Raw genomic sequence first — 15,332 nt, 5'->3', positions numbered from 1 at the left:
CTTTTGTAGCTTAAATAAAGGTTAATATAGTTTATGCCTATACAATTTATAGTTTATATGAAGATTGTTTTAAGTTTACTTTAATTGAATTATATTTCTCAGAACCTATTGAATGTTGAAACATATTTCAGTTAATTACAGAAAATGTGTTTATTTATTTTTTTAATCGATTGACAGACAGCACTGCTGTTAACCTTATTAATGTTAGTGTTGGTAATTTTAGTTCATTTTAATGCTGAATATGCATTTTAATTTCATTTCTAACTTTATAGGCCCCCCAGAAAAGAGATCAGGATCCTTGGCTTCCTTTAAAACTTTAAGTTCCATAATCCGGCCTTTTAAATGAAGCTAATTGAATAGAGTTATTGTTTTATGCCATCCTGCAGTTATGTCTTATTTATAACAGCTGTCTAATTAAACGGTAAAGGTCGAGCATTCATGTAGTAATAGCCGATATAGAAGATCGGTTGCCGTTTGAGAAGGATATGTAACTTCTGAAAGCCACGATTGACCAATCAGAATAAAGTTTTAAAGGAGCAGTGTAATAACAAAACCCGTCCCCTAGGGGGAGCCTCAAATATTAGCTTAATTAGATCCCGGAAGATAAACAAAAGCTTGTTTGAATGTCATACCGCAGAAGGATGAATAAACTGCGTTTGTGTTGAAAAAGCTGGTAATATAACAAATTTGTTATAGGCCTAGGCCTATCCGCTAATCTAACTTTTGGCATGACTTATTTAATTTCAAGTCAGTTATATTTAGGGTCTGGGCCCCAAAATGCTGTTTTTAAGAGAAGTCAGGAACAATTTTGCCTCACGTATTATTTATTATACGGCACTAATATGAGTATGTTCCAATATCCACACTTGTGCTTGCCCCCCTAAATGCGCGTGCACGCTGCAGCGAGTAGGTGTGCAAGACTGATTCCAGGTCTTCAAAAAAGCCATCAAGCTAATATAAAACTAGCTTTTATTAAAACGATTGCGTTACATTTTAAAAACGTCCATGCAAGGAGAGAATCTGATAATCGTTGTTGAGACTTGCGTGAATTCGTTTAAGGCCCGTTAATATTTCATATCTTACAGGCAGGCACGTTTTGTGTTTTAACAACAAATACTAACAAGACAAATCGACTGATGCATAATGTTATAGTATGTAATTAATTACAAAGAAAGTGAAGAGCACTGCTTTGTTTCAATGTAATTTATTCTTTATCAGACCCAGTGTGTCCATTGTCGTTTTTATGGCAAAGCAAGACGTTGGGAAAATACCCGAATTCAAAGTTTTTATTCAAAACAAGACCGTTCCTTATTTAAAACTGGAATAAACTGCAAAAGAAATTGAATTATTCGTTAGATAAATGTTTGGCTCGTTGTAGACCATTGAGGACTACATATTTTTTGGTTCTTTCTACTTAAGGCATAGGCTACCTTGTTTCTCTTTAACGTGCTTTAAAGAGAACGTATAAAGGTGACACGAAAAGAGAAGCAGAAATCAATTACAATTATTCTCTGTTGACAAAGCAATTAAACCCAGAGCGAAGAGCTAATCCAGCCGTATAGAGGCTTATCACAGGCGGCCGCAGATTTATGATGGTCACCGCAGCAGCGTGCATGTATAGAGTGATAGCAAGGCTGAGCGGCCCGAAGACTGGAAAAACAACTTACCGACGTTATTATATTTCTTGATTAACTGGTTTAAAGTTTAATCAAAGGCAGTTATTATATAATCTTTAACAACTCAGTACATTAAAATATGAATCGACTTCAATCGGTTATTATGGGTCTATACATTATAATGTGTTCAAGTTTTGCATGCAAGTTAATATATAGCCTATTCTTCATAATAATAAGTATTTCATTGGCTAAAGAGGCTATGTTCAATTCAGTGCTTTTCTGTATAAAAAAAATGGTACTCCAGGGCATGATGCTTGGATGCTCAATGCAATGTGCTTACATCGAAGCTAAAAATTGAAAATTACTCCTCCTTTGTCTTGCGTAAAACTTTAACAAATGAGTGCCTCCACTCCTCAAAAACCTCGCCCACTTTCCACACTTGAACAATATGTATGCAGGTGACGCATTAGGGAACGCGCGCGTTCGTGTGACGTGTGAACTATGAACCGTGATCTATTACACAAATACTATAGTAAATATGCTACAAAAGTTTTATAGTCGTGTTTCATAATTTTCCAAAGTCAACGCGCGGTTTGGTTGTAGACGTAGTCATTCATATAAAATATAAGCAAATCGTTTAAAAATACCATGCCCATGGCCTTATAAGTAAAAAAGCAAAACTTGAGCAGAGCAGATCTGTGCATTGCATGTAAATAACCTAAGTGTGATAAGATATAATTAAAAAACATAAAGTAGGCCTGTTATCTATCTTTAATAATATTGCATGATGAAAAGTCATTAGATTTATCTACATGTATAGGAGTCGGTCAACTATACAGTCTCCACGATGCCTGCGTCTGCAGAATCTTCCCGTGCGTCAGATGAACATCTTTACATAGTCCTGAGGGACAAGTTTATTAATCAGTCACGAGCCAGTCCGTCCCCAAACGTAGTCTCGCGCTGCCTTGTGTGTGTCACGAGCTCACGTCTTCGCTCGTTGCCCCTTTAAAAATCAGAATTGAAGGCCAATGATTTATCAAAGCCCTATTATCAAGAAAATGTCATGCGAAGGGTACCTTGCCATGCACTGACGCAAACCCGATCTTTCCCACGGAGATATAGAAAGCTTTGCACTTTGCACAGCCAAACTCAGTCTGCCTGCCGTCTTTCCAGCTGTTTTCTGCTATTAACCCACATTTGTTGACTCTGCACAAATGGTAAGTACAGCACATTCGTTACTTTACGCTTTGCGTGTTTTTTGCAGTTTACAAATATTTACAGCAGTCTTGGGAACAAAAAAAAGTATTATTTGTAAGTGCACTAATGAACGAAGTGTCGCTATCCATGGTGCTGAAACTTTATGGCAGGCTTTTAGACACCTTTTCAATGGCAATATTAGTTATACAGTATATGTTATAAGAAACTATCACTTTAAAAAAAGTGTTATTCATAGAATGATATGGAAAGACAAACGATGTATTTTAATATTGTTTTTTTCTCTTTTGGTATTTAGATAATATTTTAATTTTTTTAAAAGGGTTTTAGCACAGTGCTCTCCTATGGTGCAGTGTAATTGTTGGTGTAATGTTCCATGTTTGCACCCGGGTTTGCACTGCACACTTACACCGGGACTGGTGCCTGCCGCAGGGGGGAAAAGCCTCGGCCGAGCCCGGCAGCTTGTCTATTGCCCATAAAACCAGGGGATGTGCCGGGGTTGAATGACAGGAGGTAAATGAGGCGTAAAATTAAAGAATCTTTCTCTAATGGTAAAAGCAAGAAGCAAACAGCTACCGTCCGTGAGCTGAAAATCAAAGAAGTGGAGCAGACATGTCCAGAAACGGTCTAGCATAAAATACATTGCAGAAGTTAGGCTATGATAGCGTTACCATTTCGCTGTGCTGCCTGAGGGTAGGTCTATGTAAAAATGTTGGGTCGCTGTAGGTGTGAAATAGCAGTTAGTTATTACGTTAATTATACTGGTCCTGACTAATGTGTATTTAACGTTGCAGGATTTTTCAGAGCACGGGGAAATGTTGAGACAGCCGTCAAACAGTATCCCGCCCCAGCCATCTGGGGGAGCGGTTGGAACTACTAACAAACCGGAGAACGGGAACCCGGTGCCCCAGCCGCCGCCTGTAAACGAACGGAAAACTTTTTGTCCCTCGGAAAATAAACCGTGCGACATGGAAGCCAATAAAGCATACGGGACGTTTAAAAACGCCGCACCTGGACCCACGTTTTCTCCCGTTAATTCTGCCGTGCGCAAGGATTCCGTGGGTAAAATGGATGGTTCGACCGGTAAAGCCACGTCGGACTTCGTGTCTAACAATCAAAGTGCTGTAAGGATCGCGGCGGAGCATAACAACACCGGTGACTGGACCTCCATGAGCCAGACCACCATCATCCTTGGTACAGATGGCAATACATCTGTTCTGCCTGGCACGGTGACCGGGGTAAGTGGTTAAGGAACGTTTCATTCCGGTTGAATCAGCCAATCACCCCCAAGCGTAAAGCTTTCAAACGGGGAGAGTCTTGAGCAAAAACAAAAGCTAGATATTTTCTTTTAAGTGTCGTATATTTCATTGTAATACCAAAGGAGTTCAACCGCCGCTTTGTCCGTTACGACCGTAACAGTTAAAATTTTATTCGCGAGATATTTATTTAACCCACTTGCTTTTGTAAAAATAAAAAAGATTCGAAAAATGATGATGATGATGATAAGGTTGGACTTTTAAGAGGTTTGTCTCACTCAAACGAAACTGTCATTTGGCCTTATCACAAGCGCTATTTTTCTTTAAAAAATATGTCGTGTTTTATTGTGATATTTAAATTACACTTAGTGATAAGTAGTGACGGTTATTTGGAGCGGCGTACTGTTGCTATGGTTACCTCGTAACCGAAATCTATTCGCTGGCGTCTAAAGCGACAGGTAAAAATGCGCTGCGACTAATTTGTAGTTTTTTGTAGGATTGTACCGCTACTGAAACATTTGAAACAAATATGCACTTACATGAATATGTATTCTAATTTAAGACCTCCGAACCTTTTGTTTGAACTTCCCCATTATTTGCACAGTTTTTACTGTGTAAAATAACGGTATAGTTTTCTATGCAATGTGCTTCACGAGTAAAAAACTATTTGTGATTAACGGCTCGTAAAAATGTTTTGGACAAAAAGGACATTGTTCTTTAGTCTCTCAAAAGTGAGCAGCGAAACGAAATCCGCTTCCAGTCTGGAAACATTTGAACAGTGATAGTGATTATTTCTGACAGCACAATAATTACAGCAGTTTTCACGAACAGATCGAGTAAGAGGATATGTCAAGGAACCTGAATACATCAAATGCTGTAGGCTGTAGGATACTGCATTGCTATTGAAACAACCCCCCAGAACAAGAGTTACAACATTTGCTCTATGATTGGAAATGAAGCTGCTGAGCTCTGCATGTATGTATGAGGTTTATTGTCCTCAGAGATTGCTTTCTGATGACTGGTTGTGTTGTAGGATAATGTGTTACATAAGAATCTGCTTATGGTACAATTCCCATTGGGGTGTTTCATTAGAGCCAAGGGCGACCCGTTTATTTCCAGGTCACGGAAACGAGACAAAAAAAGTTGTTAGAGGAGCATTTTGATTTTTAATTTTTTTTCTTCAAATGTTAATACCTCTTCAATTTTAATGCTCCATAATTTGATGATTGTCATAATAGGTAAAAACTGAATATCTATTAAAGTGTAGGCTACATAGAAGCTCACATTCGATCATACTAAATACTTAGTGGACTGTTCTTTCAGGAGGAGGAGGATGATGGAGGAGATGAGAATAAGGCCCGGGGGAACTGGTCCAACAAACTGGATTTTATTCTGTCCATGGTGGGATATGCCGTGGGTTTGGGAAATGTGTGGAGATTCCCATATCTTGCTTTCCAGAATGGTGGAGGTGAGAGATAATCAAGGGAAAGCATACTAGAAAATATTAGGATATATTTTTGTTTCATACAGATCGAAAATTAGTAGTTTAAAAGTCTGGAAAGTCAATGCGTATTAATACACACAAATAAACTTTCGTTAGAGGGAATTTGAATTTCTGTTATAAAGTAAAAAATTCGTTTCATGATTAAACGGATTTTATTTTAATGTGCGAAATATAACGGCAACGAAATTTCTATACATTAATAGTGTATATATGTAATTGTATTTTTTTTATTATATTTAATATTTAGTGTGTTTGTTATAAACGATCTATTATAAAATAATACAATGCATTATATTTGTAATAGATTTGTTGACGCACTATTCATGAATCATGACTTTTTTTCAACAGTAGCTGTTCTCTCTTTTTGTAGGTGCGTTTTTGATACCTTACCTAATCATGTTAGGCCTCGCCGGTATTCCTATATTTTTGATGGAGGTGTCTTTGGGTCAGTTCGCCAGCCAAGGCCCGGTGTCAGTATGGAAAGCGATTCCCGCTCTACAAGGTAAACTGGCGTTACTTTAATAACTGACCCTCCGTTATAATAAGTAATGTTTGTGCTAATGTGTTACATTCGTGTTTCCAGTGAACTGGTAATCGACTTTCCGACTGCTTTAAGTGTAATTTCTATTATCTGGTTTCATTTTGTTATTATAGGTTGCGGGATTGCCATGTTGATAATATCTGTCTTGATAGCCATATACTATAATATTATTATGTGCTGGACATTGTACTACCTGTTCGCTTCGTTGAAGGAGACACTGCCATGGGCCACCTGTAAAAATGAATGGAACACAGTCGAGTGCAAAGACAAAGACATGCTGCTTTTGGGTAAGGATGAGCGTCTCTCTCTCTCTCACTCTATCTCTCTCTTTCTTTCTCTCTCTCTCTCCCCCTGTGAGTCCACCCCCCAACACCCCTTCTTTTTTTCTAACTAAAATGCGCAATGCGCAACCTGTATTTCAGGAATTAAGTAGCCTACTGCTCAATTTAGGTTATTCAGTGTCATCCTGCTCTCTTTGTACCCCAAACGCAACTGTTTCACCTCATTAAGCCAAAAGTTCTTATTTGATGACTTGACAGATTTTTTGTCAGCTATGTAAACTTTAAAATCAAGTGCTTTTTTAATTTTAATTTTAATTATTTAATAATTTTATTTAAGATTATTTTGTCACTGAAAAGTGAAATAAGTGCTTCTAATCAGAATGAGTTTTGCTTAAAATCTAATTTGAATTAATTCTCTTGTGTTTTATCGTGCATTCGATTTAATTACATAACATTTTTACGTTTTAATTCGTTTTAAAACGTTTTTCTCAATGTCGTGCTTTTGGTGAATTCAGCAGAAAATCTGCTTGCTTGACAAATTTACTGTAAGAGTTGGTGCAGTGCCGCAGTGAGATGCACTGCCACCTCCTGGCCACTTTGAGTAGCGCCACTACTACAGACTGAATCAAATTGAGTACAGTACTGCAGTTGTACGACGTTTAAACATTTAATTTGTTGTAAGAATGATTTTCAACTAGGCAGTGAATTACGATGGAAAACAGGAACTTTTTTTCACGTTCATTCCAAGTTCTATCATTGTTTCTTCTGGCCAGACTCCTGTATACTAAGAGACAGAAACATCACATCAATCAAGAACTCTACATTCTGTTTATCTGCAAATGCTTTCGGGAATTTGAGTAAACTGTTAAATATCACATCGGACAATAAAACCTATGTCAGCCCTAGTGAGGAATATTTCAAGTAAGTGTGCTTTTCCATTTAGGTGTATTTAGAGGTGGTTTATAATAGAGGTGAGATACTAATCACTCTGCTTTCTTGACAGGTATAATGTGTTGCATATTTCGAAGGGTATTGAATACCCAGGTGACATCCGTTGGCCCTTGGCTGCTTGCCTTTTTCTGGCTTGGCTTATTGTTTATGCCTCTTTGGCTAAAGGGATCAAGTCCTCAGGGAAGGTAAGAAAACTGCGTGACTATTTCTCTCATTATTTCTCCTCTCTGTACAGTAATTGGCAAGAGAGAAGCCTACAGCAGGCCTCTGTCTAGTCTATTGCAATGCTGACTTCCAGAAAAATCCTTCATATTAACATGTAGACAGTAACCAAATTGTAAGTAATCAGCAATTAAGTGGAAATAGTCCTGATGTCACAAAGTAAATGTGTGTTTACTAATTTGAAAGAAATATTAAATGGGTTAATAATGGTTTCTAAGGCTGTAAGATTTATTTTTTGAGTGATAACTGTTTTTCATTGTATTTTGTATATGTGTTTTTCAGGTGGTGTATTTTACTGCCACGTTCCCCTATGTGGTGCTGGTCATCCTGTTAATCCGAGGGGTCACTCTGCCCGGAGCCGGTTCTGGGATCCTTTACTTCATAACACCCAAATGGGAAAAACTCAATGATGCCAAGGTAATAAAAAAGGACAGCAATAAACCATTTTTATTTATTATATTTTATGATAAAATGTTTCCAATGTTGTCCTCCAGAATTAATTTAATTTATTTTTCTCTCTCTATCTGTCTATCTTTGTTTCTTTCTTTCACTATTTTTCACTTTAGGTGTGGAAGGATGCTGCTACACAGATTTTCTTCTCTCTGTCTGCAGCATGGGGTGGACTTATAACCCTGTCTTCCTACAATAAGTTCCATAACAACTGTTACAGGTAAGCAGACTGTCACTTAAGAATACACTACTGTTTAAATGTTAAGGGCAGAAAGATTTTTTGAAAGCAATTTATAGTTTTTATTCATAATGGATGCATTACTTTGATCAAATGTGAAAGCAAAGACATTTATGTTACAAAGGTTTTTATCTGCTTGTGTTCTGAACTTTTTATTTATCAAAGAAATGTAAAATGTGCATATTTTCCAGCACAACAGTTTTAAAAACTGATAATATTAAATGTTTCTTGAGCAGCAAATCAGCAAATTAGAATGATTTCTGAAGGATCATGTGACACTGAAGACTGGAGTAGGCTAATAGTTGCTAAGAATTCAGTTTTGCCATCTCAGGAATAAATTCCACTTTAAAATGCATTAAAATTAGGGCTGTCATTCGATAATTTTTTTATCAAATTAATTACATGATGCGTTTATTAATTAATCTAATTAATAGCTAAATATATTTGACTGTGAAAACACCCACAAAAGATTATTTAAATCATTTTTTGTGTGTGTTAAATGAGAAAGTATGGAGTAGAGATTACAAATTGTAGATTTAGAAAGAAATATTTTATTTAAGTCATAAATGTCATTTAGGGTGCAACGGCCTAACATAAACTATGGAACATAAAAGAAGATCATTTGAAAAACATCTCAGTATTTTTGTTCATATAATGAAGGTCACTGGTAACTAAAACAGCTTTGTTATCAACAGTCTTCAAAATACTTTCTTTTATGTTCCACAAAAGAAAGGTTTAAAATGACATGAGGGTGAGTAATTGAAGACAAAATGAATCATTTTTGGGTAAACTATCCCTTTAATGTTATTAGTTTTATTATTATTATTTGTTTTATTGTATTTTCTTTTTTTATATAATTTTTATATATATAACCCTAAATAAGAAACTAAATCTGCCAGCAGATGGCGGTAAATGTCTTTATGAGTCATTTACTCATTTGATGTACTCAACTGTGAGACAAAACACATACAGGGGCATTTTTACACCAATATCTTGAAATTTAGGCCATAACTGTATTTATGGAGTTGTTGCCCTACATCATATTTGTCAACAGTCAAATGTAGAGACGGAGCGCATTTAGACCATGCCCACACCAGCCAAGCCACGCTCATCATTGACTTTGTATTGTGAACCCAAAAAACAATCAATGTTCACTGTTGCCGTTAAATTTCCCTCCAGCGGGCGCAGTTCTCTGAGTAATAAGACGCGTTGCGCTCTACTTTTGTGTTCTTAAACACTGTTTTTTTTTAGGTCGACAGCTTATAAAAACGTAGTTCTGTGTTTTTAGCTCCAGTTACTCCAGTCATAGCAGCTTTTAGACATTGTTTTGATTTTTTTTTGTTTTGAAGTCAGAAATGACAAGGAGGGAGCCTCCCCCAATACAAAGTCAAAGTGGTCGTTTTTTTTTATTACGATGGGTGTGGCTCTGTCTCTATAATGAAATATAAGACAATGTATGGGGGCGATGCCAGCGCGTTTAACTGTGTTCAAATATTTTAATTGCATTATTTTTTATAACTTAATTTTAACATTTTATCAACTGACAGATTTTAATACATTTTAAAGTGGAATTTATTCCTAAAACTGAGTTCTTTGCAGCGGTTACTCCAGTCTTCAGTGGCACATGACCCTTTAGAAATCATTTAAATATGCTGATTTGCGGCTCAAGAAACGTTTAATGTTATAAGTTTTAAATCAGTTGAAAGTTCAGAATAAGAGCAGATAAAAATCCTTTGTAACATAAATATCTTTGCTTTTACATTTGATCAATGTAATGCATCCTTGATGAATAAAAAACGATTAATTGCTTTTCATTTTTGCACCAATATCTTGAATTATACGCCATAACTGTATTTATGGAGTTGTTGCCCTGCATCATATTTGTCAACAGTCAACTATGAAATATAAGACGATGTATGGGGGCGGGGCCAGTTCGTTTAACTGCGTTAAAATATTTTAATCACGTTTTTTCATAACCAATTTAGTAAGTTAACGCGTTAGCGTTAAACTTACAGCCCTAATTGATTTTTTTTTATTATAAAAATATTTTACAGTATTACTGAAATATAAAACTTAACTGTGCTAGATATTACACACATTTTAATAGACACATGTTCTCAAAATAACATCTATGCATTATGATTATTATTCATGATGTGAGATCACATGATGTGCTCTGTCTTTGTTTTTCAGGGATACTCTCATTGTGACGTGTACTAACAGTGCCACCAGTATTTTTGCTGGTTTTGTCATATTTTCAGTAATTGGCTTCATGGCTCATGAGCTCAAAGTACCAATTGAGAGTGTGGCAGATGAAGGTACATAGTATGAATGCATGTGTTTGTGGCTGGTGAGCTATGATTAACTGGGATTAGATTTTTTCTAAAAATACAAAACATGACATCACATTGTCATTTTAACTTTCATCAGACCTGAAAGTCATTTCATCTGTTATGCTCTTTTTATGCTCTTTTTTGTGTAGGTCCTGGGATTGCGTTTGTGGTTTATCCAGAGGCTCTGACTAGGTTGCCCTTGTCACCATTCTGGGCCATCATCTTCTTCCTCATGCTGCTTACACTGGGTCTGGATACCATGGTAATGAAAATGATATAGTATTTACAGACTTTTCTAAACTAAATCAATGAACTAAATCACTTTTCGTTCACGCTTTCGTTCCTCTCCAGTTTGCCACCATAGAAACTATAGTGACGTCTGTTTCTGATGAGTTCCCCAAGTACCTGCGCAAACACAAGCCTCTGTTTACTTTGATTTGCTGTCTGTCCTTTTTTGTGCTGGGTTTCCCCATGATCACTGAGGTAGGAAGTTTACTCTTATTCCCAACTGCAGAAAACTTTACCTTTATAGCACACTTTAATTAAAGCAGCTCTCTGGTAAACAATAAAAAAACAAGTAAATAGAAAAGCAAAGAGACTGGAATCGAATTCCTAAAGCAGATAATTGGAAAGGTCTGGAATGAATGTTAGTTTGTTTGTTTGTTTTTTTTAATTAAAGTGATCCGCTGGGTGATTTTTAGATCAGGTCTCATTTATTTTTATATTAAATGTGCATGAATGTGTGTGTTTTCACGCACAGAGTGGAATGTACATGCTTCAGCTGGTGGACACATTTGCAGCCTCTTACTCTCTGGTCATCATTGCCATATTCGAACTGGTTGGAATCTCATACGTTTATGGTGAGTTTACAAAAAATTATGGTCATTTGTTTTACTTAGGGCTCCAGTAATATATTTTAGTGCACAGCAGGAATCAGACTTTTAGGTAATGAATAAGAAAATGACAAATAATTAAACAAACAAATAAGCAGACAGCAGTGAATACATTTAAAGCTCAAAAGCACACAAGCTAAATAGTACTATTTAGTATAGGTTTGATTAGTTTAGCAACATTAATTTATTTGATATATAGTTGATAAATAGTTAATTTAAACAAACAACCATGACTTTCTTTCTTTCTTTCTTTCTTTCGTCTTTCTTCTTTTTTTCCTTCCTTCTGTCATTGTGGTGCAGGTCTACAGCGGTTCTGTGAGGATATTGAGATGATGATTGGGTTCCAGCCAAACAAGTTCTGGAGAATCTGCTGGGCCTTTGTCACACCAACCATTCTCACAGTATGTCCACCTTATACCTTACTGTATATGTGACTCTGGACCACAAAACCAGTCTTAAGTAGCACGGGTATATTTGTAGCAATAGCCAAAATACATTGTATTTTATTTTATGCCAAAAATCATTAGGATATTAAGTAAAGATCATGTTCCATGAAGATATTTTGTAAATTTCTTACCGTAATTATATCAAAACTAAATTATTGATTGGTAATATGCATTGCAAGAACTTAATTTGGACAATTTAAAGGCGATTTTCTCTGTTATTTAATTTTTTCCACCCTTAGGTTCCAGATATTCAAGTAGTTGTATCTTGGCCAAATATTGTCCTATCCAAACAAACCATACATCAATGCAATATTTATTTATTCAGCTTTCAGATTTTGTTTAAAAAAAAAAAAAATTACACTTATGACTGGTTTTGTGGTCCAGGGTCACATATGACCATTCCTGCAGATACCTGTGGCACACAACACATTCATCAGTACACTGTAAAAAGTTTTAACCAGTTCCAACTTAAAAACTGAAGTTCAGCAGCTGTCTTTAAAGTTAAATCAACTTAAAATTACAAGTAATTTCAACTAAATGACAATAAAATTAGTTAAAATGACTTGTACTTTTAAGTTGATTTAACTTATGAGTTGAAACTACTTGTATTTTAAGTTGATTTAACTTAAAATGTTAAGGCAGCTGCTGAACTTAAGTTTTTGAGTTGAAACAGTGTACTATTACTGTTGTTTAGTACTGCCAATGACCCTCTCTCTCTATATATCTCTCTCTCTTTAGTTTATTTTGGCACTCAGTCTGTACCAGTGGAAGGTGATGACATATGAGGATTACACTTATCCGACCTGGTCTATGGTTCTCGGCTGGCTTATGGTCATCTGTTCTGTCATATGGATTCCCATTATGTTTGTTATTAAGATGCATCTTGCACCTGGATCGTTAATTGAGGTAAGAGAGAGATGTTTGGGTTGTTTTCTATTTGAGTGTTATTGTAAATTGCTCAATATTGCTATGTAATAAGTAGATTTTAGTTTGTTAGAAATTCTGGAAAAGTGTTTATTCCAGGGGTTTTCTTTTTTTTTTTTTTCACCAGTTTTTCACCTTTTTTAATTATGTTACACCATCATTATTTCATTGTATTTAGTCCTGTGGCATGAAAGTCAGTGTTATTTCAGTATCACTACTAGTTTTAATTTTATGATTTTGATTTTAAAGTTTAGTACTCTGTGACCCTGGGCCAAAAAACTGTCATAAGGGCCATTTTTTTAGTTGAGATTTATACATCATCTAATGGCTGAATTAATAAGCTTTCCATTGATGTATGTTTGTTAGGGCAGGACAATATTTGGCCAAGATACAACTATTTGGAAATCTGAGAAAATCGCTTTTAAAGTAGTCCAAATGAAGTTCTTAGCAATGCATATTACTAATCAAAAATTAAGTTTTGATATATTTACAGTAGGAAATGTACAAAATATCTTCATGGAACATGATCTTTACTTAATCCTAATGTTTTTGGTGTAAAAGAAAAAACTATCATTTTGACCTATAAAGCATATTTTTGGCTATAGCCACAAATACACCTGTGGTATTTAAGACTGGTTTTGTGGCCAAGGATCACATTTCAGTTTTAGTTTTAGGTTTTTTTAAGTACACCAAGTTAAACTAAATAAAAATGAGAAATGTTGCTGAAATTTTCTAAAATAAGGTTTTATTTTACATTTTATTTTACTTTATTTCAAGTAATGAAAATCTTCTTTTTATGCATGCATAATCATTCTAAAAGAATGGATATAAAAACATGTTTTATGCACATAAACAATGTTAACAACAAAATTAAAGTGAAATCTTTTCAGTAATTCTGTTTTGTTTAATCAGTATCTAGGATGCAAAGCAAGCACCTGGCATCCAGTTTTGATGGCTCTTTTCTTTCTCCGCAGCGTCTGAAGTTGGTGTGCTCTCCTCAGCCTGACTGGGGTCCATTCCTGATGAAACACCGTGGGGAACGCTACAAAAACATGATCGACCCACTCGGCACCAACTCCCTCGGCCTCAAACTTCCCCCCAAAGATTTCCAGCTATCAGCCCAATATCAATAATCCTCCTCAATTCCATGTGAGTGCGAAATTCCCCGAGGCCTCTGAGGGTGAGACTAGCACTCACGTCAAACTCTTTCTCCCCTTTTCCGTAGTGTTCTCTTTCAGCCATATTCCCCCTCTTCTGGCACATCTAGAGGGGTCTTTCAGGTGGAAAGCACAGACAACTCCCTATGATTTCAATATTTTCTGAATAATTATCAATAGTCAGTCTGAGAGTGGAAATCTTTCGCATACATTCTGATACACCGATTCCAGCTGAACCTTTTTCTCAGAGGCAATATAATGATGCAGTTGCAACTGTTGAGGCAATATTTGACTGATTGTGCATCATGCAGTGATTGTTTTTTAATTCTTTTTTCATTCTGAAGTGACTGCTGATGTTGATAAGAAAAAAAGAGGAGAATAGCATTTATATTTCTTGTCTATTTGCTTGTCATAAATGTAGCAAACATAAATGAGATAAACTGCTGAGTAGTGCACAGTGAACTCGAAATCTTTTCTGGTATCGTACTATCGCTCTCCACTTGTGTCCACTTATAGCCGTACCTTGTGCCTCAGACTTCCTCTATTTATAACATACCGCATAGTATAGTGCTAATTAAACCAATCGTACTACATTATGGAGGGAAGTGAGCACATTTCAGTCTCTGTGAATTATAAGCTATCCTACTCTTCTACTAACCTGTCGGAAATATCTCTACAATGTTATAGAAGCCAAACTCATAGTGTAGGTTCCAGTAGTATAGATCCATCCCTGTCTTCAAAGAAAACTTAGCCATGCAAAACTGTAATAATACCTGTCAGTGTTGTTTAGAGTAGTACTCAAAGGCCAACTAGCAGTTATGTATGTATGTATACTAATATTTAGAGTATGCTTTCGAGTTTGTGTCGTGATCTGTTCATAGAGTTTGTGAATCCTCCTGTACTTATGCAGTACGCAGTTATAGTGGAGTACACAAAAGAAAAGTAGAGGAGTGTGGTATGTGTGGCAAACCAATCGTCTCATAAAAAGTGTATATTTTAGAAACTTCAACTAGCTGACACACTATTTTTAACAATTGCTTGCAGAGGATATGTAGACTAGAAAAAAACGTTTTCATCTTTCAATCCTGTGCTTGGGGACCACACTCCTTTTTTTTAAACGTTTTCCATCCGTTCGTCTTCATGAAACAGGGTCTCAGGTATTACTTCATTCCATCAACCTTATTAGATGTTGGATTAGAGTTGAACATATTTGTGGAAACTTGATGTGATTCACATACTGTAAAACTAGGGCTGCACGATGAATCCTATTTTAATCGTGGCTGTGATTTCTGCTTCTCTCGATTT

At 35.9% G+C, this 15,332-nt stretch overlaps 1 protein-coding gene across 1 annotated transcript; it reads left to right on the top strand.

The window, feature by feature from the left end:
- The first annotated feature begins 2,705 nt into the window (after nt 1–2,705).
- slc6a5 (solute carrier family 6 member 5) lies at nt 2,706–14,300 on the top strand. The gene is made up of 16 exons (XM_073836401.1): nt 2,706–2,833; nt 3,626–4,069; nt 5,411–5,555; nt 5,962–6,093; nt 6,246–6,419; nt 7,187–7,334; nt 7,417–7,549; nt 7,869–8,003; nt 8,153–8,256; nt 10,468–10,592; nt 10,757–10,869; nt 10,959–11,090; nt 11,368–11,467; nt 11,801–11,901; nt 12,685–12,852; nt 13,845–14,300. Exons 1-16 carry the CDS (start codon nt 2,831–2,833, stop codon nt 14,001–14,003), a joined length of 2,316 nt encoding a protein of 771 aa, XP_073692502.1. The 5' UTR covers nt 2,706–2,830; the 3' UTR covers nt 14,004–14,300.
- Nucleotides 14,301–15,332: the final 1,032 nt, after the last annotated feature.

The sequence above is a fragment of the Garra rufa genome, chromosome 3 (assembly GCF_049309525.1).
Source record: "Garra rufa chromosome 3, GarRuf1.0, whole genome shotgun sequence".
Classification (NCBI taxonomy): domain Eukaryota; kingdom Metazoa; phylum Chordata; class Actinopteri; order Cypriniformes; family Cyprinidae; genus Garra; species Garra rufa.
The sequence above is the reverse complement of the archived record's forward strand: the minus strand, read 5'-3'. Positions and strand labels throughout refer to the sequence as shown.